The 22,133-nt window shown below is 39.2% G+C and overlaps 1 protein-coding gene across 4 annotated transcripts in view; it reads right to left on the bottom strand.

Annotated features, from left to right (window-relative positions):
- Window positions 1–10,452: 10,452 nt before the first annotated feature.
- Window positions 10,453–22,133, bottom strand: part of ubr3.L (ubiquitin protein ligase E3 component n-recognin 3 L homeolog) — a 109,816-nt gene continuing 98,135 nt past the window's right edge. For all 4 annotated transcript variants that reach the window (XM_041577157.1, XM_041577158.1, XM_041577159.1 and 1 more), the window contains 7 exons: window positions 18,217–18,341; window positions 17,290–17,397; window positions 16,507–16,632; window positions 15,435–15,614; window positions 14,513–14,722; window positions 11,576–11,715; window positions 10,453–10,991 (listed from right to left, as the gene is read on the bottom strand). In XM_041577157.1, coding sequence (XP_041433091.1) covers window positions 10,874–10,991; window positions 11,576–11,715; window positions 14,513–14,722; window positions 15,435–15,614; window positions 16,507–16,632; window positions 17,290–17,397; window positions 18,217–18,341 — 1,007 coding nt within the window. In that variant the 3' untranslated portion in view covers window positions 10,453–10,873. The remainder of the gene's footprint in view (window positions 10,992–11,575; window positions 11,716–14,512; window positions 14,723–15,434; window positions 15,615–16,506; window positions 16,633–17,289; window positions 17,398–18,216; window positions 18,342–22,133) is intronic.

The following is a 22,133-nucleotide window of genomic DNA, read 5'->3' as shown; positions in this document are numbered from 1 at the left end:
CCGGGGTAACAGGTAAATGAATCACTGGGGGATGCCTAGCATTTGGCACCATCTAGTGATTTATACTTTCCTTCTCCTTTCATGTTAATAGAAGCTCGACAATGGGATGGTTTTTGGAAGGTTTAAAGCCTTTTCAATGTGGAGGTTTGCATTTTTGCCAAAATATTATTATACTATATCAGTAATCAGTTAACCTGCCTGTATGTGTAATGAAAACAAAGTACCGGGAGGAAATCTACATGGGCAGAACATACCAATTCAATGCAGTGGCCTGACAGCAATGCTACCCATTGAGCTGAATGAATGAATGATGAAAGGAGGTGGAACTACATGTATGAAGTGCATTGCCAGATTTTTACTTTGGGGACTGGTTTTATATAACTGGCTACCATCACACATCTTACCGTATATACTCGAGTATAAGCCGAGTTTTTCAGCACCAAAAATGTGCTGAAAAACTGTACCTCGGCTTATACTCGAGTCAGTACGCAAAACCGAAAGGCTGCGCTTCAGGAGAACAAATGGTGTGTGAATGGAGCTGTGACGTGACATACAGGGGCAGCAGTAATTACCGTAGGCATGGTACACAGCTCCTAACACAATATGGAGGCTTTAAATGAGACGGAAAGGCTGGAGACACTTGGGGGTGCCAAACGTTAGGCACCCCTAAGTGATTGTAGCGATTTACTATAGGAGTGAGCAGCACGGAGAAAGTTACCGGTACTTCCGTCTTCACGCAGCTGCGCATGCGCATTAGAACGAAAAGCCGAACTTTAACTGTAAAGTCGGCTTTTTTGTTCAAATGCGCATGCGCCAGTACAGGGAAATGCGCAGCTGCGCGAAGACAGAAGTACCGTAGCTTTCTCCGTGGTGCTCACTCCTATAGGTCCTGGGGTTTTGGTAAGTCGCTACAATCACTTGGGGGTGCCTAACGTTTGGCACCCCCAAGTGTCTCCAGCCATTCCTTCTCATTTAAAGCCTCCATTTTGTGTTAGGAGCTGTGTACCATGCCTACGGTAATGACTGCTGCCCCTGTATGTCGCTACAATCACTTGGGGATGCCTAACGTTTGGCACCCCCAAGTGTTTCCAGCCTTTCTTTCTTGAAAGCCTCCATTGTTAGGAGCCATGTACCATGCCTAATTACTGCTGCTCCTGTATGGCACACACTATCTCTTCACTGATGGATATACATAGCTAGACTGAGGCACCATAAATATGTGTTATGTGTGTGTACAAGAGACTTCAACCCATTCTCCATTGCTGACAAACTGCCTTGGCTTAGACTTGTGAAATGTACCAGTTTTCTTTAACCCACTCACCCTCGGCTTATACTCGAGTCAATACATTTTCCCAGTTTTCGTAGGTAAAATTAGGTACCTCAGCTTATACTCGGGTCGGCTTATACTCGAGTATATACGGTAGTATTCCACGTGACAGAACACACAATGGCCTATGCACTCACTCATTTTCTGTTGCATTTCTGTGTATTTTACACTTCTCTCTCAACCAATGAGTGGAAAATTACACATGTAAGTGCCAATTCATCCATTTTTGATGTGGGGCCGGTGAATGACTGGGTGCCTGAGTGCTCGTTTTGCCACCTTTGCATTCATTACATAGGGATAAGCAGTGCAACCCTGCAGTTTGATCAGACTGGCTCGATACAGAACCATTCTCTTGCAAAGCAGAGTTTCACTGTTCATTATGCTGGAAAGGCCAAGTTAAGAAGCCACATTAAACAGCAGGCTGGAAGAACAGCTGTCACTTTGAGTTGGTGCTGCTAGGCTGCATGTTGCTTTCCAGAATAGGGGAAACACATGTTGCTGGAGTTGTGCCCGTTTGTGATTCTCTGTATGGGAGCCTCATTACCAGCTGTGCATCGGAATGATACTGAATGTCATTAGAGGGAGGGCACACTGCTCTCACATCACAGGAAGCAGCTGGGAAAGGCAATACCAAGGTGACAAAAAGCCTCTATGACATCAATAATGGGAAACCAGAGGCACAGATTATTCAAGGGCTGTCAGAAAAAATCTATTCCCAGATTATTGCATGGCACTAGGCTGGGGGGAGTGCTGTGTCTCATTGAATGATGAGTGAGTTTATTCTTCATGCATTTCTACAATCTCTACAATCTCTTGCACAGGAGGGCATGAAGCAGTGTTTTGGCACCCTGTCGCTGTATTGCCAGTGAGGAATATTCCCAAAGAAACATTTATAACTGTCTTTATAAGTTTACAAATAGGGATGGCTACCTGGGGCCCTGATATAGTCGTTGCCTGTAATGGTGTATAATAACTTATGACCCTTTATTTGTTAATGACGTACAACTTCCAGCATTTTAAAAGCTGCTTGTGTGCTATAAGTTGAGGATCAACATCAGTTGTAGGGCCACAGGCTGGAATCTGGTTTGCCTAAGATCCGATCACCACTTAAAGGAAAACTATACCCCCAAAATGAATACTTAAGCAACAGATAGTTTATATCAAATTGAATGACATATTAAAGAACCTTACCAAACTGGAATATATATTTACATAAATATTGCCCTTTTACATCTCTTGCCTTGAACCACCATTTTGTGACTCTATCTGTGCTGCCTCAGAGATCACCTGACCAGAAATACTACAACACTAACTGTAACAGGGAGAAGTGAGGAAGCAAAAGGCAGAACTCTGTCTGTTAATTGGCTCATGTGACCTTACATGTGGTTTGTATGTGTGCACAGTGAATCGTACGATCTCAGGGGGCGGCCCTTATTTTATAAAATGGCAATTTTCTATTTATGATTACCCAATGGCACATACTACTAGAAAAGTATATTATTATAATAATGGTTCATTTACATGAAGCAGGGTTTTACACATGAGCTGTTTTACTCAGTATCTTTTAATAGAGACCTACATTGTTTGGGGGGTATAGTTTTCCTTTAAGACAGCTCTGTTGTTATGCTGCTAAATCTTCTAGTCGCAGTGGGATCCAATAAAACTGATGAGCAGGTGCCTAGGGAGCCTTATGCATTTTCTGTTAAAATGGCATAGTACAGGTATGGGACCTATTATCCAGAATGCTAGGGAACTTGGGTTTTACTGGTAAAGTCAATAGAATACCTTGGGAAGGAACAAGGTACAGTAGAGTACACTGCCCAGAAACGTGTCCCTGCAGTGCCTGTCATACTCTTTGGTGGGAGCTTTTACCCTTGTGACCAGCACCTCCCCTATCCTCAGTATATTTAAGTTAATTAACACCTCATAGTTGCTATTTATTATTGTAGATTAAAGGCAGGTTCTCAGTTCCCATTATCGTAATGGAGCAATAATATTATAACTTTGGAGCACATGAAAGCTAGAGAGTGTCTGTTCCTGCAAAACTGGGAAAGGATCCTTTTAGGCTTCAATCATTTCTATCAATCCTGAAACCTGTCATGACCTGGGGTGGATGCGGTTGAACATTTCTAGATAGATAGTTTAAACACTATTCATGGGCTCTTGATAAGTTGCAATATTGCCATTTGTAGCCTCACTGTCATGCAGAACAATATCCTGGAATGAAGGCAGCTTGAACTAGTCACACTATTTCAAGTTTATGTTATGTAATTGCCTCCTGTTTTGTCATGGGAAGCCACTGCAAATTAGTTTACCAAAATGACTTACAAACACTTTGGCTCCAGGATGAAACACCATTAAAAAGTCCATTAAATGGTATCTGTCCATTGATCCTCCTGTAGATTGGTCAGAGTACCTTATGGGTCAGCTTGTTTATCTTAAATCTCACATTTCTCATGGTAAAGCCTCTATTCTCCCTAGATCTTGTAAGAAGAACAAACCTGTCTTTCACATAGGCTGCCATTCATGCCAAGGTGGCAACCCAGTTCAAAGGTCCTTTATCCCAAAATCATGAACTGTTTGTGACCTACAGTTACCTGCAAGTTTCACATGTCATTTCTACACAATTATGTAAAGCAGCCACTACTTCAATGTCAATGAGATTGTACTGTGGCTTACTAGCTGATACAGTAATGTTTTCATACCATATATCTAACCATATTTTTGGACATCAAAGCAGTGATTGCACTGAAAAGTTCCAACAATGGAATGGATACTGAAGAACACTTCAATATTTCTTGTATCTGCTGGATGTCCGCTGACAAACCAAAGGGGGCATTCATGAACAGTCAGTAAGGTATCATCAATGCAGAATTATTTTGCTTTAAGTCTGTATTTTGTGACTATTGACTCAACCTTCAGCATGGGAACCCTAGAATTATCACCTCAACCAGAGTGGCAGTATTTTATTGTTTCTAGTGTTATAAGGCACACTTGCATACTACTCTTCAGAGCAGGCTGGATGGGCCCAAAGGCACTTGGAGCAACTATAAAGTGCAAGGAGTGTGCTTGAGTGCCTTGAATAAATGTCATGAATTTGCACATTTGTTTCTATTTCAGAATGACAAAACTTGCTTTTGTTAATGAGGCTTTAAGTGTGCGCAACCAGACAGCATTTTAGATTTTAGGTTAAACAGAGGCAGATTGGGAAGGCGAATAATTCAAACCCCACACAGGACAGAAAAAGAAAACCGAGTGCAAGTTTTTTCTGCATATCCACGTCTACTTACAGTTAAATCAAAGAGGATATGAGATTAAAAGTTCTCCAATGAATGAAAATGAATGATTAGTAGTCTGGCCAATCAAGTTCATGTTTGATTGAATACATAAAGCATCAGCACATACATCTAAAAAGCATTTGTACAGAAGAGGTGTAAGATGTGAAACTTTGATCCTTACCCATTTCTCGGATGCAGAGAATTCCCTGGAGTTTCAGTCTCTGAAAAGAGGAAGGAGTACGATTTGGTCTGCAACACACTGAAATATCTTTACACCGAGTGCACGACTGATATAAATGACTCTACGGTATAAGGGATCTTAAACCAAGTGGCATGACTTGTAGATTAGAGATAATAAAGGCAGGGGACTCACTTACCTGACATAACTGCTCTGCTTTGCCAGCAACTGCTTCGTGACAGAGGAAAAGCATTTTACTGGCAGCAGATAAAGATTGAATTATTCAGCAGAATTTGAGGAGGCCCGAGAGTTGTGATGAAGGAAATGGAGAAACGGTAAGTTAAATGGTGTTTGTGTTCATGAGAGTCCCTTGGTAACCCTGTTCTGGGGACTTTCCACAGCCCCTATATGGGCTGCATTTAGCACATATGTTAATAGATGAGCCCATATGTCTTTGTTCAGAAGGCACCTCCAATCCATAGCCAGCGGAGGTCACCCTTTTTACAACTTTATAGGCTGGGAGGAAGCTGGTGTCTAGTGTGGATGCAGATGAGTTGTTAGGTGGTGTCCAGGCCCGGATTTGTGGAAAGGCCACCTAGGCCCGGGCCTAGGGCGGCAGGATTTTAGGGGGGTGGCATGCTGCTCAACCACACCCACATTGGTTCAAAAACACTGGTGATGCACAGGAGATACAATCTCCATGAAGATTTGCACGAATAAAGGGAATGGGACAGGGGCGACGAACGCCAGGGGGCCTAGGGGCGCCCGCTTTGTAAATCCGGCCCTGGTGGTGTCTCTGCTTGAGTCTCTGCATCCACCACAATCCTTTACCGGGTCAGCAGAGGCAGCACTGAGATTGTCTGTTTGATGATTGGTGGGCAAGGAATGCCATGTGTCCTCTGGAAGGATCTACTGGATCAGCCTGAGAAATTGCTTTGAGCAATTGACTTTTTTGGCTTAAATTCCTTTGAGTGAAAAACATTCTTGTAATTACACCTGAAGAAGCAAACGCTATCAGGGATATATATATAGAAAAATGTTCTGTGCCAACGCATTAGGCAGTAATTTTGGGGTTTACTTACCCAAACAAATGGTGGATCCAGGTGCACAAACCCTAAACCTTCAGCACAGGAAGGCAATATAGCAAATAATGATGGGCTGGCACAAACCGGATCACACTCCAAAAATAGATGTAGTAATAGTCAAAGGCTCTGACTAAGCCTATGACTAAGTGCCCCTATGGCACAAAAAGCGTAAGGCCTTTGCTGTGATATTTTTGTTCTAACAAACAAACTTTTTTACTACATCTATTTTTGGAGTGTGATCCGGTTTGTGCCAGCCAATCATTATTCCTACCTGAAGAAGCAGCCCAATCTGTCTGGAAAATATTTTGGAGTGGGGGGGGGGCATTTGTGTGCACTGCCAAAAGCAGACACTACTTCCTGAACCCTTTTTGGAAATTCTGTATTTTGGAAGGGTAAACTGGTCACACAGATACCCAGTAATGGAAGGTAAGGTATATACCATTGAGTGACACATTGGAAATATTCTTCTTTCCTTTTCAGTCTGGCACAATAAGAGGCATGGCCTTTGCTGATAGGTGTCTTTGCAGATGAATGCGCCCAGAGAACACAGCCCTCCATTAATTTCAGTGGTGAACATAGCACATTCTAAAGGCTTCTGTAACTGTTTCTCCATCAGTAAGTTTAGGCTTTTCATTTTATTTTATGCAAGTGTGCCAGTGAATGCTACATAGAGTTTATATTAGAATCATTTAGGCTCATTCCCATTTATGTGCGTGACTTATCAGGTATATTTGCACTTCTTGTTAAATATATGCTCTCTGCATTATCTATAATTGGATGAATGATCTTGACTCAGACTTTCAATAGGCAGATTGTAAGCTCTACCAGACAATATCCTTCTTCCTACTGTGTCTATGATCATTTCGTATTTAATATCTGTATATTTATAAATTATGCATTACATTCAGTGATCCCCAACCAGTAGCTCATGAGCAACATGCTCTCTAACCCCTTGGATGTTGCTCCCAGTGGCCTCAATGCAGGTGCTTATATTTGAATTCCAGGCTTGGAGGCAAGATTTGGTTGTATTAAAAACCAGGTGCACTGCCAAACAGAGCCTCATGTAGGTTGACAATCCACATAGGCAGGGTCGGACTGGCCTGGCGGGAGACCGGAAAAAAACCCGGTGGGCCCCCGCCGGGCCAGACCACTCTGCCAATCTGTCGCGCTGTGCGGCTCCGGCTGTGCATGCGCGCTGGCACCGCATGAGAGCCGCTGTGTTGGAACATCGGCACAGCTATTATAGTGGGGCCAGGGGGTCCGGAGGGGGGCCCTGGACAGCAGTCCCGGTGGGCCCAGGGCCCTCCAGTCCGACCCTGCACATAGGGGATACCAAATGGCTAATCACAGTCCTTATTTGGCACCCCAAGAACATTTTTCATGCTAGTGTTGCTCCCCAATTCCTTTTACTTCTGAATGTTGCTCACAGGTTCAAAAGGTTGGGGAACCCTGCATTACAATGTATGTTTGTACTTTTCTATACTGTAAAATGTTTTACAAGGCAAAGCTCGCCACCCAGGGCTGGCAGTAGGTTAATAGCCATGTGACCCTGTTAACTAAGTAGAATGGGGTTCCAATACAAGGAAATATGAATATACATTTACATGGACCCACAGGGTATATTCCCCCTTTAGGGCAGATGGAAAGAAGAGACAAAGAGAAAGTGATGATAGTGGATTTTTATTAACATATCTTACACTGTTCATGTAATAGAAAGATCGAGCTAGCTGCTACAGTAATGTACTGTACTTAATGACCATTCAAACATTAGAGCACACGGATACATTTGGAGAAATACACACACACACACCCTAATTAGTAATTCTTTTTTTTTTTTACATTAAGTATTCAATCTGCAAAGCAGGGCTTACAAAACTTATTTTAACCACTTGAGCACCACAGGAAAGAAGCTCCTTTAAACCCAAGTGGTTAGTAGAAAGGCTGGAGTCTACAGCATGCAGCTAACTGGGATGCGACCCCCCAGTTTCAGCAGCATGCACATACACGTGTGTTCAGTTACAGCTTGCAACCCCATTATATATATATCTTTCTTTCTTCAGTTATTAACCATGTAATAATTCAGCGGGACTCACAGGCGTTAGCAACCCTCCAGAATTCATTAGTTATGGCTAATGATCACACTTTGCATCCATGAGACATTTGCTTGACAATAATGAAATCCTGTATTCTTTATTGGAAAACAGAGTTAATAAACGTATTGTTTTTACTGCCAGCCATGTAGTTCTGTTAGGGGCTACTGTAAGTTACCTATAGACTGACGCAAGGACTGAAGATCAACAACGACCAATCAGTTGCTGCCAATGCCCAAAGGTCACTAAATGAAAGTGCTGTTTGATGTACTGTAATTATAAATAATAATAAAATATTAGTGGTTTAAAACAGAAATAATGCAAATCCCCTTACCCCCCCCCAAAATCTACATAACAGAGATGAACGTTTAAAGAAAATCTAAAATCCTGCTTGTCATTGTACGTGCATATTTTCCCTTATTTCACCATTCTCAGCATATAAATTGCTCAGAGCCAGAGGGTTAAATTAAAGTCCAGTGGGATCATTTTATAGTCACACAAGTCAATATTAAGTTGGGAAATCTGAAGTCATGTGGCTTTAAAGCTCTGGACAACTGAATGCAACACATTTTTTTCTGTTCATGCAATCTTTAAAAACTTTCTCAAATCTGAATATGCAAACATGGCATTTCTCCAGTGGAAAAATGCCTGAGCCTGACCGAGCTGCCTAATAATAGAAATCCTCCTGATCATAATGGGAAGATTTTGGCTGCTTAAATCCGCATTCTTGGGCTGATATAGTCAATGGCAGGTAGCACAGCCGAGTTCAGGCATTTTTAAGAGGGTGGGTAAACTCACCATGTGCACCATGAGCCTTAACCCTATGTAATCTATTCGTAATTCATCAAATAAGCCGTTATCTATGTATAGACTGCCAGTTATATACAATGGGGGGTATATAAGGCAGACAATGAAATGCAGAAAGTAGTATTTGTGTTCTGCTACGTAAATCTTATACATCCATTGTGCAGCGATGCAACCATTCCTTGAAACTGTCCATCCAACGTGTCCATGTAACATGTTCAATGCTGAGCACATGTACCAAGAGATAAAAGCATTTCACCAGACCAAGGAGCAGGAGAGAGTGAACTCAATAACATAGGAGCCAATGTTCACCCTCTGTCGCTATTTCGCTGGAGAATCTTATATTCCTGAGAACAACGAAAGCTTTAAAAAGATCCTCCCAATAAATAACTCACTTATTTCCATGTTCCTGAATGCATGTATAATGCTATACACACAGACAGATATATAAATCTCTCTATATATTTGCCATTTTAAAACACCTGTATACCATCAGCAATAACTATACAATATATTTCACACAAAAAAACGTGCTTTACAATGAGTCTCTAATTACATTCAGGGGGGAAAAACCCAACACACATTTCAGAAAAAAAAGAAGAGACAGAATTAGGTTAATTAATAAACAAAGAGCTTATCCAGAACGTTACTTCCAGGGTGGGTGAGAAGATTCTGCAAACTATTCATCTCAGGCACCAAAGGGGTTAAAAGTACAGTCCCACGTGATAGGATATGTGATATTTCAATAAACAAAATAAAGTAACATTAAATAACCTAAATGGGCAGTTCACCTTTAGGATAACTTTCAGTATGTTATCGAATGTTCTATTCTTAGCAATGTGTCCATTGGTCTTCATTTGCCTTCATCTTCTGCCTCTTTCCAGCCTCCAAATGGGAGTCCTTGACCCTGGCAGTCAAAAACTATTGCTCTGTGAGGCTACAATTTTATTGATATTGTTACTTTGTAGTACTTATTCAGGCTCTCTCCTATTCCTATCTTTTTTCAAACCACAACCTGGTTGCTAGGATAAACTGGACCAGAGTTGTAGAAATTTCAAGATACTGAACAAAAAAGCTCAATGGTCAAAACAACAAAAATATATCAATTGCAAGTTGTCTAACTCATATTAAAAAGTAATCTAAAGGTGAACTACCCCTTTAACTGTATGTATTTCAATATTTCAATGGGTTTAATGTGTTATTTTTCAGAAAGGCAACACTGGTTTGCAATGTAGTCTAGCATGTATAATTTCTATGGTAAGTACCGGTGACTACTGAGGCCTTTAACTAAAATTTCAGAATGGACAATTAATGGTCTGTTGCCTTTAAGGGGACCGTTTATCTTGGTGGGTAACTGACTTAAGCTGGCCATAGACGCATCTCCTTACCTGCCACTAACCATTCAGATCAAATAAAGTACAAAAGAACAGATCAGCCGATGTTCTGTCCCTGACAGCAATCGTACGATAGTTATAACCGACAAAAGCTAGTGACAGTCTCCCTCTGAAAATCATATGATCGGCAATACACGCAGAGATGTTATCGGCAGGCGACAGAAATCTTTTAACCTGTCCGATCGACCAAACGACTGATCTCCGCCGGACGATAAATGTCGGGACTCTACACACACGGTCCGAAAATCGTACGAATTGAGATGTTTGCGTCTATGGCCAGATTTATTATGTAGAAGGGCTTGTGGGCAAATCTCTACCTGGCCAGGAGGAGTAAATCTTATCATTTGTTCAGAAGTTGTGAATCTATAAAATAACACAGTGAATACGTGGGACTGGACTTTTAATGCTAATATTGAAAATAAAACAAAAACTGCACAATCCTAGAAGCATTAGCACTGAACATTCATTGTTTTTTGTGCTTTTTATCACTTTTTTTCCCCCAGACATATTTTTTTAAATAAATTAGAATGTATTTTTCCTCATTTATACCTTACACTTTAAGTGACGGGGGGGGGGGGGGGGGGGCGGGGGTTGACTGTCATTAGTCCAATAGCACCTAATGGCACAGTGCCTGCTTGCCAGTCTATAAGAGCTGCTATTCCTCTTGGCATCTCCTCTCCTTTGAGTTGCAATGATGAAGAGAGACCCTTCAGACTTTCACAAGCCATTGTAATGCGGCCCCCATCTCTTGTTGATGTGATCAAATGTGTGTGAGACCCATTGCTGCTCCAGCATGCTGTACCGTTCCTTACAGATGTACAGAGGCTTCCCACGCCTGGTGAAACAAGGTTGTGAGTGTTACTTTCAGTCATTCATTATACAGAGAACATACAGAGTGTTGGATGCCATTGCTTTTAGTGTGTTATAAATAACTAAACAAGAGCTTACTGCTGGGGTATTTGGCTGACTAGTACAGTCAATGTGGTTGAGCACCTGAAATTACTGCTCACTCACTCTCTATTCCAAGGTATTCATATTCTCCATCATCTCTGCATCAATGAAGTGTGTCAGGTCTCTTGAAACATTTGTAGGATTGGCTATTCTGAAACAGCTGCAATAGGGGTAGAGCAGCCTTAATTTAAATTTGGGCACGTTTTTTGAGGCTGAAACACTTGTTTCCCTATATCTGTAACCTTGTTGTGGGCCCAACCAAAGGCTAGAAATTCAGTAGGGGGACCTAAACTGTAAAAATGACAAAATAATAGAAGAAAAGGATACAAGAAGGAAGGAAAACACGATAAAAGGTTTAATTCTGTAAATGTTAAAGGGAAGACATGGACTAGAAAGGAAGAGAGCGTTAACAAATTACAGAGTGGCGCTGTGTGCTTGTAGAAAGGCAGTAATACTAATGCACATTACCTAAGGTCTCGGTCTTCTTCCCCATGTGCATCGAGATATACAGAGCCCCAAAGGCAGAAGCGATGGCCTCGAATAATAATGATGACAGAAGCGTTGATCAAGAGGAAAATTCCAGTGCCAGCTCCACAGGTTTGGGAGTGCTGGAAAAAAGGCAAATAAAAGAATATAAATGGCTAAAGAACAGGCCACTGTACATTGTTGTAATGACAAACCTTAATTTTGTATTAAAAATTACAATTTTCAAGCTTTTCCATATCTAATGCTTAATAGCTGAACCATTCAGTGTCAAAGGTGAGGGAATTCAATTCATGTAGCGGAAAAACAACGACCCCTAAGCAATGTTCATCATTATGAAAAATGGCTCCTATGAGAATAAATACTAGGTCATCTGTGAACAGCATCCCAAGAGAGCAGTCCATATCTCGGGACTATGTCCGGGCATTGTAACTGCTACAGAAAAGAACTGACTAAACACTTCTGCACATGGGGATGCAAAATTAGATGCAATTGTTAAGAAAAAATACAAAGGAGAGTGCACTTAGTTTATGATACCTCTAAGCTGGGCACTGGTTTGCTTGCGCCCTAATAATTGTTTTTCCCCCCCACAACCTAAAGGAATTCATAAGAAAAGCCTGATGCCGATTTTAATGTCACATGACAAATGTTTTATCTTGCAGATGTTTACAAGGGAAGGGCATCACTCCAGATACGTTGGCAGAGTCATATAATCTGGCTCTTGGAGAATGCTAAACTGTCAGTCAGCTCTGTGCAACATCTGCCTTGCAGGTTATTAATATAAGTCTGGTGTTTACGGCAATACCATATCCTTTAGCATCCTACAGCACTTTGCAGCAGACTGAAAGGGGCTAGCTTGCAGATCAGCACTCCTGGTGCTCTATTAAAATGACTTCTTAATGGGCTGTATTTAACAATGCTGCCATGTATGCTGATGCTGGGCCAAAGATACTGACCGATGCCTATGTACTATGTCTAGCCGTTGGGCAGAGCTAAAAATCAACACATAAATGGTGTTTGCCACTCAAAAAGCAACTTAGGTCACCAAAAAAAAGAATTTTAAAAACAAGAAATCTTTATTAAAACAATATCTCTATTGCCTAGTACATATTAAATAGGAAATAGTAGTGATGTGTCATTTTTTTTTGGTTTTTAATTTTGGTTTTTAACATACTGTTTTTCTGTTGGTTTACATTTTTCCGCTCCCCTTGCTAAGGGACTGTGCATCTTCCAGACCAGTGCTGGTCAACTGGTGGACGATGTCCCACCCTTGTGTGGCCCCCACATGAAAGTCTGCCAGCTGTGACTGCTTACCTTGTGTAAGCTTTTAAAGATATCAGTACTGAGACTAATTGGTCCCTGCATTGTTTACACCTCAAATTCAGACTGTAAAATCGTGCATTACTCATACCTGTAATCCCCCCAGCATTGTTCCTCTATTGTTCACACCCCTAAAGTCCTGTACGGTTAACACCTGAGACCCATTCTGAAAGTGCCCACATAGTTCACCTGTTCACACCTCATACAAACTACCAAAGGGCACCAGCATTGTGTGAGTGTATATAGCACAGTATGAACTGTTCATAATAGAGTGGTCCTGATAGGTTTCCCAGTCTTCTGCTCTGTTCTGCCTGCCCTATGCTACCTGTGTGCCATACTCTGCCTGTCCTACGCTGCCTGTGTGTGCCATACTTGGTCTTCCCTATGTTCCCTGTGTGTGCCATACTCTGTCTGCTCTGTGCTCCCTGTGTGTGTAATACTCTGTCTGCCCTATGCTCCTTGTGTATGCCATACTCTGCCTTCCCTATGCTCCCTGTGTGTGCCATACACTGCCTGCTGTATTCTCCATGTGTGTGTGTCATACTTTGGTTGGGGTTTGTTAGAATTTGGAAATTGTCGTTTGGGGCCCCTAAGGTGTTTAATAATGTTCTGGGGGTGGGATGCTTTGTTACCCAAGGGAAGGAGGAGGCATATGGATTTAAGGGTATGTTTTAATATGACAAATTTTTCACATATGAGTGATGAGCAAAATCCCTGTAGTGAGCACCAACCATTTGGTTTTTTTAGCGTGCTACCACCATTAATGTGGCTATGGTCTTAAAAGTTCTTGTGTTAATATGTGGTTTAAAAACAGGTAGTGGTCACCATGTAGGTCAGAAAAATTCAGGCCCTCAGTACCACAGAAGTTGGACAGCACTGATCTACACCATATCTTACATTTGTTGAGTTACTGCTCATATATATATGTATATGTATATATGTATATATATATATATATATATATATATATATATATATATATATATATATATATATATATATATATATATATATATATATATATATATATATATATTTCAAAAAGACCAGCAACACCAGGATTTTTGTGTATCAAAACAGTGTATTCAATTATTGCATGAATAGCTATTCATGCAATAATTGAATACACTGTTTTGATACACAAAAATCCTGGTGTTGCTGGTCTTTTTGAAGTATTTGGATTTTTTACCGTGCACCCAGGGAACACGACGTCAGCTGCTAGGGTGCTGCCCTAGTGAAGATATATATATATATATATATATATATATATATATATATATATATATATATATATATATATATATATATATATATATAAATATATTTATATTTTTTTTTCTTCCCTATTTATATATTGAGGGTTACTTATTACTGTATTTTTCAGGTCTAAAAATTGAATCTGCCAATGCACCATAAGGGCCAGTGTATAGTATACTCGCAGTTGAAGAGGGGAAGAGGACCAGTTTTTGCTGTTTATTGCCACATCAATTGATGATTGATTATACTGAATCTATCAAATGGCACATCAGTTTCTTTGAGAAAATGCATCTTGGAGTATCCACAGATTATTGTTCTACAAGGAAAAGCCAATAAAGGACTCACCATTACACATTCACAGTAACTCTGTTGTTTGCAGCAAAGGCCCTTTAAGCAAACAAATGTGCCACAAACTAAGCAAAGTGCGGGATCCTTGGGAACCTTTGTACAGACACTGCAGCACTTTCTATGATAATATTGAAATATTGTATTGTAGTTTTCTGGCAACTGAAGGAGGCGTGGTAAGTCCCACTTGGTATCTTGAATGAGCAAAACCTAGAAGATTAAAGAATATATTTTATATACATGTATAATACAAAGTACAAGAACGGATGGCAACAGCTTAAAAAAAGCAGACTGTAAAAATAATCAGGTTCAAGTATGATAACTCCATGTACAAAGTCAGACTCATACAAAATGGGCTTGCTGATATAGGAGTGGAAGAACTTTACTGGTCTGCACAGAGGACTAAACTTATCCCTACTAAACTGGCATTCAAATTCATCCCACAGAAATAATCAATTGAAAAGCTATCCCAAAAGAGCAGAGACTATTATAGCAGTGAGAGAATAAACTTTATTAATAAGGGTATGATAATTGTACCCTTAGTTTTGGAATGAGATGTTGGGCTTGACTATATAGTGTATCCCTGCTTCAGTAATCTTAAGAATGGCAGTGCATATCTGATATTGCTATACAATTCAAACAGGCAAATGAGTAATGTTCTTTACAATTTTAAGTGTATAGGTGCCTTTTGGCAGCTTTAAATTAACAAAATAAAATATATTTAAATCAAGTTTTTAACTATGCCTGACATTCACATTATATTTTGAAAATGAAATGTACTTCAAGTTATGTACTTCGTTTGCGGCTACATACAGTGAAAATTCCAGGGAACTGTACTTTATAGAAAAAGGTTTCTTACTACAGATAAATATGAAAGGCAGAGATTTTGGCACAATCAGGGAGTAAATAATGGAGTGCTTACGTTAGCTTGGTCTGGGTGCTTGTCTGAAAACAAAATGATTTCTGAACACCACTGAGATATTAAATCAAATGCCGATACTGGCCAGTCAAGGCAAGAGGCACTGACAAACTGCTGTGATGCTTCATGGAACGATGTCAAAAGTCCCAAACAGTTGGAAAGGACAGTAAATTCATCTTCTTCCTAGGATTGTAGGAAACAAACCATTTACAGGTGTGCCATGAAGCCAGCCATTGCTGTTTCCAAAGCAGTTAATTTAAAACAAAGCAAGCAAAAACCTTTAGATACACCCAAATCATCATGGGTGCTGGTTTATCCCTTTATCACCTGTTTCTCAAAAACCTAGGCATAAGCTACATTACAGGAAAACGAGAGGCCAAAATTTATCAGCTCATGGTTTGTTCACATCTCCTAATAAGAACATGACAGTGGAATGAAAACAAACTTCCCTACTTCAATGGTCAGTGTTCATACATATGAAGACAAGGTACATTCTTGAGCAGTGCAACAGAAAACTACACCAGGAAAGTCTCTTTTTGATATTCCAACTTCTATGTGCTGCTTTGAGAGGAGGGCAAAGATCTGCACAGATAAACACCTGCCAATGTGTCTAGCTGAAAACATTCATATGCACATATATAAATAATTTTGAACCCTTCCCTCTAGTGATACTATGCCACCACCTTTCTCTGCACTGGACAGTCATCACTGGCACTACACAAAGATGTCAATGTAATACACCTATAAAAGGGAATGCATCAGCTAACGCTTGACAAATATGAGCTTATTTTCAAATATGATTGGATCACACAGAGAGAACTGTGCAGACCATCTGACCCTGCCCTGATCATATATGAATTGGGCTGGCTGTCATCTGGCCAATGAGCTGCTGGTTTGGCAGACAATACCAGTCTCTCTATGAGCAGCTTTTTTTGTGTATAGGGGGCACCAGCAAACACAGTTTTTATTTGTGAACAAATAAAACAAAAAATCTGTACCTTTTAGGCTAAACAGACTGAAAAATAATAAATGTCAATTATGCTCTCTCTTGCATTGATAGTAAACACTAAAATACCTGGCAGCTTGGTAAATCTAAGCCAAAAAGGTGATGCTGGAGAAAGCCTGTAATCCTGAGGAAAGGTAAGCAAAACTGTTGTAAATAATGTTCAATGGACTCTTCATACCAAGGTGTGACGTTGCTCTAGAAAAGGGAATAAAAAAAAACAGGAAGAGGCAATCTGATGAGTAAGTCCTGGAACTAGGAGAAGTTTACAATCAAGTTCTTAAAGGCTACAAAATGAGTATGTATCCCAGGGAAATGCAACTGCCAATGGTTTAACACATTCCTTGATAGGTGAGCAGCCATTAATGGTGTCAAATAAAAACTTTCCCCAAGTTCTTTTAAGTCCTTGACTAACCAGTGAGCTGTCTTTGTGGAGATATAAAAAAGTGCTGTTCACTAAAGACATACTTTTTTTCCTAAGATACATTTATGCTTCCCAGTAGTAGTGATGTCCTTAACCCTTGAACTAGAGGGTACCTCTTTCGATATTACAAAATCTAGATTTTAAACCTATGAAAACAGGACACTGACACATTTTATAATTACAAATGTATTCTTAGATGGTTTACAACAGTCTTTAAAAGAATTTGAATTCAGAAAGATGCCTTTAATACATTGAGATATGTACAACTTTGTTTGCAATTACGTGATACAAACAGTAAAGGACAGCCAAGTCCATTCCAAGTAATATATATATATATATATATATATATATATATATATATATATATATATATATATATATATATATATATATATATATATATATATATATATGAAATTTAAGCAAGTTACCATGTTTATACTGTCAGTCTCTTCATTTTGGTACATTTGCCCTCTTGATAATTCACTAATCACGAACCCAAGCAAAGCTTCCCAAGGTTGTCCAGAAGAATATGAACTCTGTCAAAAGATGAATATAAATATATATTAATCTTCCCTGAAACCTTTATGTCAATGTGGTAATGTCAAACTTAAAAAACACCAAGGTCTACATTGTAGATAAAGCAAGAATATAAAAATTAGAATCTACATAGATTGTTTATGGCATGAGGAGAATGCACACTCCTTGCAGATAGTGCCCTGTCTGAAATTGAACCTAGGACTCCAGAGCAGCAATGCTGTGCCCTGATGCTGCCCATTAACAATAAGCCTTGACCATGGAAATATTAGACACATTTAGTCAAATACATTATTGGGTTCTAAGGTGTAATGCACCTGTGCACCTAGAGACAGAAGAGAAGTCATCTCCTACAGACAAATATAATCTCTTTCTTCTGATAATAACATCTCATTACATAAATCCTGAAGATCTAATGGTTGACTTTTCTGGCTGCAGAATGAGGAATTACTGTTATCCTGATTCTGTTTATATCCTAGTGTGCTATTTATGTTAGGTGAGCATCTCTTGTGGCAATATCAATTACACATTGTGAATGATTCTGCCGTCGTTGCATTTTTCAGAGCTGTAACTTTGTTCGCAAAAAGTTCTGATGTTTGCAAAATGTCACCTCTCCTATAATAGAATGTATTCTTAAAGAGCATCCCGTAGCCTCATAAAGGAGTTGATGAAAATAGAGAAAATTGATTTTTCTGTGGTGTATTTAAAAGCCTTTATGAGGCAAGACTTGCAAAACACAAAAGTTTTGTTGTCAATGTAAGCAAGGAAGAACATATTCCTTTCCCCATGTCTCAGAGCATCCCAGAGGATTCCATGCTAACCTTCTTGATGGATCCGGATTCCCTCCAAACTTTGCGTTCCTCTGCCTGGAGTTTAACTGAGAGGGAGGTGATTGCTTGAGTGTACAGCAACGTGTAGAGGACTTTCACAATGCAAACAAAATGTTCTAAAATAAAAAAAAATACAATTATTCGGTAATTGAATCCATTGCAACTAAAAAATAAAGAACTTATTACTGCAACAATCACTCCATAATGGATCACATTTATTTAATGACTATGAGTATTTTATCAATATTGAACAAATCCATTTGGAAATTAAAATTAAATTAAAATTTGGAATTAAAACAGTAACACTGACACTGACAAAAATGGAATTCGAGACTAACCAGTCAGTGTTTTGGGGTTCTGAGAAATTAATTCATACAAGATTTACCAAACTGTTTTACTAATTCCATCAAATTGATATGAAAGGCTAAACAACTTGATCACACTTCTTCCAAAGATCAAAGAAAGAGGAATCCTACAGGTTGCCATTTAATCTATCTTTAATAGTCCTCAATAGTTTCATCACTGACGGTGCATAGAATCAGGGGTAGTGATAAAGTTCATGCATGAACAGTCAGACAGACCTATGACCATTTCACCACACTAAATTGAGACTGTATGATTCAGCCATCCACATTTGATTGGGTCATCAGACATCCCTGAACTACACCGAGTCCCTATAAGGCAGAATCGCTCTGCAATTGGAAGCTGAGCTTGTTCCTATTGGTATTTAATAAAAATGTAAATTTTATAGCTAATAGTTTCCTTCCCAGGATTCCTTCTGTTTGTCACCTTGAACTCTACCAACTTTTGAGTAATCCCCACCAGCTTGCAGGCTGTAAATTGGCACTGCCTACTTCCTAAATAAGGACAATTAGGTTTTCATTTTTATTATGTTTGTTTTTTGAGTTATTTAGATTCTTATTCAGCAGCTCTCCAGTTTGCAATTTCAGCAAAATGGTTGCTAGGGCTTCTGTACCAGCCCAAGGCAACCACAGCCATTTAGCAAAAAAGATCTGTGTCTCCAAAGATGCCCCAGTAGCTGCCCATCTTCTTTTCTGCTAATTCATTTCACATACTATGTGCTACTGTCACTTACTGAGCTTAGGGACCCACTCACAATATACAGTACACATAGAATATGTCACAATATAAGGCTGATTAGTAATTAATACAGAAAACTACTACATTGCACAGCACAGTAACCAGTGAAACTAGCATCAGAATTTAATAATCAGCCATGTAGCATCATTTTATATTACAGGCCAACCTCATTTTCTGCTTGATAATTTGCTTTGACTCTTAAAGAAGAATTTAACCCCCACTGTGATAAATCCTCACTGGCCCCTCTGCTGGCCCCCTCCCTTGATCACCCTGTAGGATTACTTTCCCCACATGCAGAGCAGGCTCACGGGCACCATATTATTCTCTTCAGTAAACTGATTTTGGGCTGGTATAATTAGTTCAGAAAAAGATGCCATTTTTGGCCCTATTCATTTTTAGGGTTTAGTTCTCCTTTATAGATGAACCACCATATGCAGTACAGGTTATTGAGGGTCTCTCCTTCAAGTCAAGATTTGAGGAACAATTTTTTTTGTTGATCTTATCAGGAGGGCTAAATATTGGACTTACCAAAGAGGACTAAATGTTGGACTGCATTCTATAGTTTGAACAAATGATAAATACATTTAGATTGTAAGCTCCTGTGAGCAGGGCCCTCTGATAATAACCATTGTTTGTTAAACTATTGTAAGGCCCCAGTTTGTTATAAATTAAATGAAATAACTTGGTGGCACTGATGATACCCTAAAATTGAAACAATTGACAAGAATCCCACCAAATTTCTCTTCAGTGGGATGTGCCAAGAAAAAATTTCTCAAGAGTGCTGTTGTATGGACATGTGTATATAGGCACATATATATATATATATATATATATATATATATATATATATATATATATATATATATAATATATGTACAAGACACAGCATTTTATTATGCTATTGCATATAGAAAGAATTCTTGCCATTCCTTCCATATAGTTGGCTGCATCAATAGAACATTTTTTTTATTGCCACAGCTAAGCCAATAAATCAGAGTTATAGACGATCAAAATCGGCTTTAATGAATATTCCCATTCTTGCTATGGATGAGACATTTTATTTTCCAAAACCCATGAATAAGCAGCAATGGCTGATGTGGAGGCTGCAATGTATGCAATAGTTCCTGCTGCAGATTGACATTTACAGAATAAAAGAAACACAGTCACCAGCTCTTCTTGTAAGGATCTCCTTAAATCGATACACATATGCATTATGTCTTATGTCACACTGGCTGTATGGAAATTAAAATAAAACAAAGCAATGTTATATCAGACTGAAGAGTACATTTGTATTCAAGTATCTGCCTTTAGGCCTTGCAATCAATCATACACAAAGCTTTTGCCTCTGACAAGCAATTTCTTACACCGAATGTCACTGACATGGAATAAACCCCGTCTCTTGTTTCAGGATTCCACTGGTCCAAAAATGTTCATAATATTACCGGCCTGGAATCACAGGGGCAATCTATCACTTTCAAGGTGCTATAATTGTGCTTTTCCTACATCTCACATCTGTAACTGACATTAAAGAGATCTGTAAGAATTTTATGGGCGCAAAAGCAAATGAAAAAAAATTCTTGATATTAAAGGAGAACTGTCCAGACCCAAGCTTCCCTCTAACATCTGAAAGCAAATGCATTGGCTAAATATGAAAACGGGTTGCTGTTCATGAGTGTGTCTACTGATGCCTTTAAATAAAATAGTCAGAAATTAAAGTAATATAATATGTAATATAGTATGTATGTATGCATGTATGTATGTAATATAGTATAAGTAATATTGTATGGGTTCCCCAGCTGCCAAGCATTCTAGATAACTGGTACCATACCTGTATATAATTTATGATGGATCAGTTCTGTGTAACTATGGGTGGGTTATCATTTTATACAGTTTAGTGTGAGCACATCTTTCCTGTTTGCTAATGTAAGGAAATAAATAAGAATATAGTAAACCTTACACTGGATGTGGTATTATTTAGATCAGAATGACATTATCCTGCAATCTGTTCACATTGGTTAAGGCTTGAACAGTGTAGGATTGTAAAAAAGATCCTGCTTTACCTTACTTAGCAGCACAGAGCCAGAGGTAAACCTTAAGAAGAAAACTCTACACCTAGGGGCATATTTATCAAAGGTCGAAGTTAAAAAAAGCTTCGAACTTTGAATTCAAAAAGACCAATCGAATGGAGGTTGAAGTTTTTTTGGGGTCGAAGTGGCCGGAATTTGGCCTACTTTGAATCGTACTTCGATTTAAAAAATTTTTAACTTCGACTTTCAATCTCCCAAACTCCCCCAATTGCCTCCATACAGGTTCTAGGAGGTCCCCTATAGGCTAAAACAGCACTTCGGCAGCTTTTAGGTGGCGAATGGTCGAAGTTTTAAAGAGACAGTACTTCAAAAAAATACGACCTTGGAATTTTGAAGTTTTTTCAAATTCAAATCGAAGTTGGACTATTCCCTAGTCAGAGTACACAAAAAATAGCTTGAAATTCAAAGTTTTTCAATTCAAAACTTCACCTCGACCTTTGATAAATCTGTCCCTAATGTCTATGCACTGACCCATAAAGATCACCGGATGAGGCATTCATTGCAGTGAGGCCAGATTAAATACAGTTCCATTTTACAGGAAGCAATATTATTTGGTTCTTGAAAAAGTCTTCGTAGCCTTGACCATGTCTCTCTTTTTTGTCCTCTGTAATATTTTTATTCCAATGCATCAACATTGAAAATAGTTTCCTATGTAACATTGTTTTATGTTAGCAGAAGAAAAATTGAAGGCAATCTTTGCTTCAGCTTGTTCAAAAGTGC

The sequence above is a fragment of the Xenopus laevis genome, chromosome 9_10L (assembly GCF_017654675.1).
Source record: "Xenopus laevis strain J_2021 chromosome 9_10L, Xenopus_laevis_v10.1, whole genome shotgun sequence".
Classification (NCBI taxonomy): domain Eukaryota; kingdom Metazoa; phylum Chordata; class Amphibia; order Anura; family Pipidae; genus Xenopus; species Xenopus laevis.
This window is presented reverse-complemented; position numbering and strand designations above follow the sequence as displayed.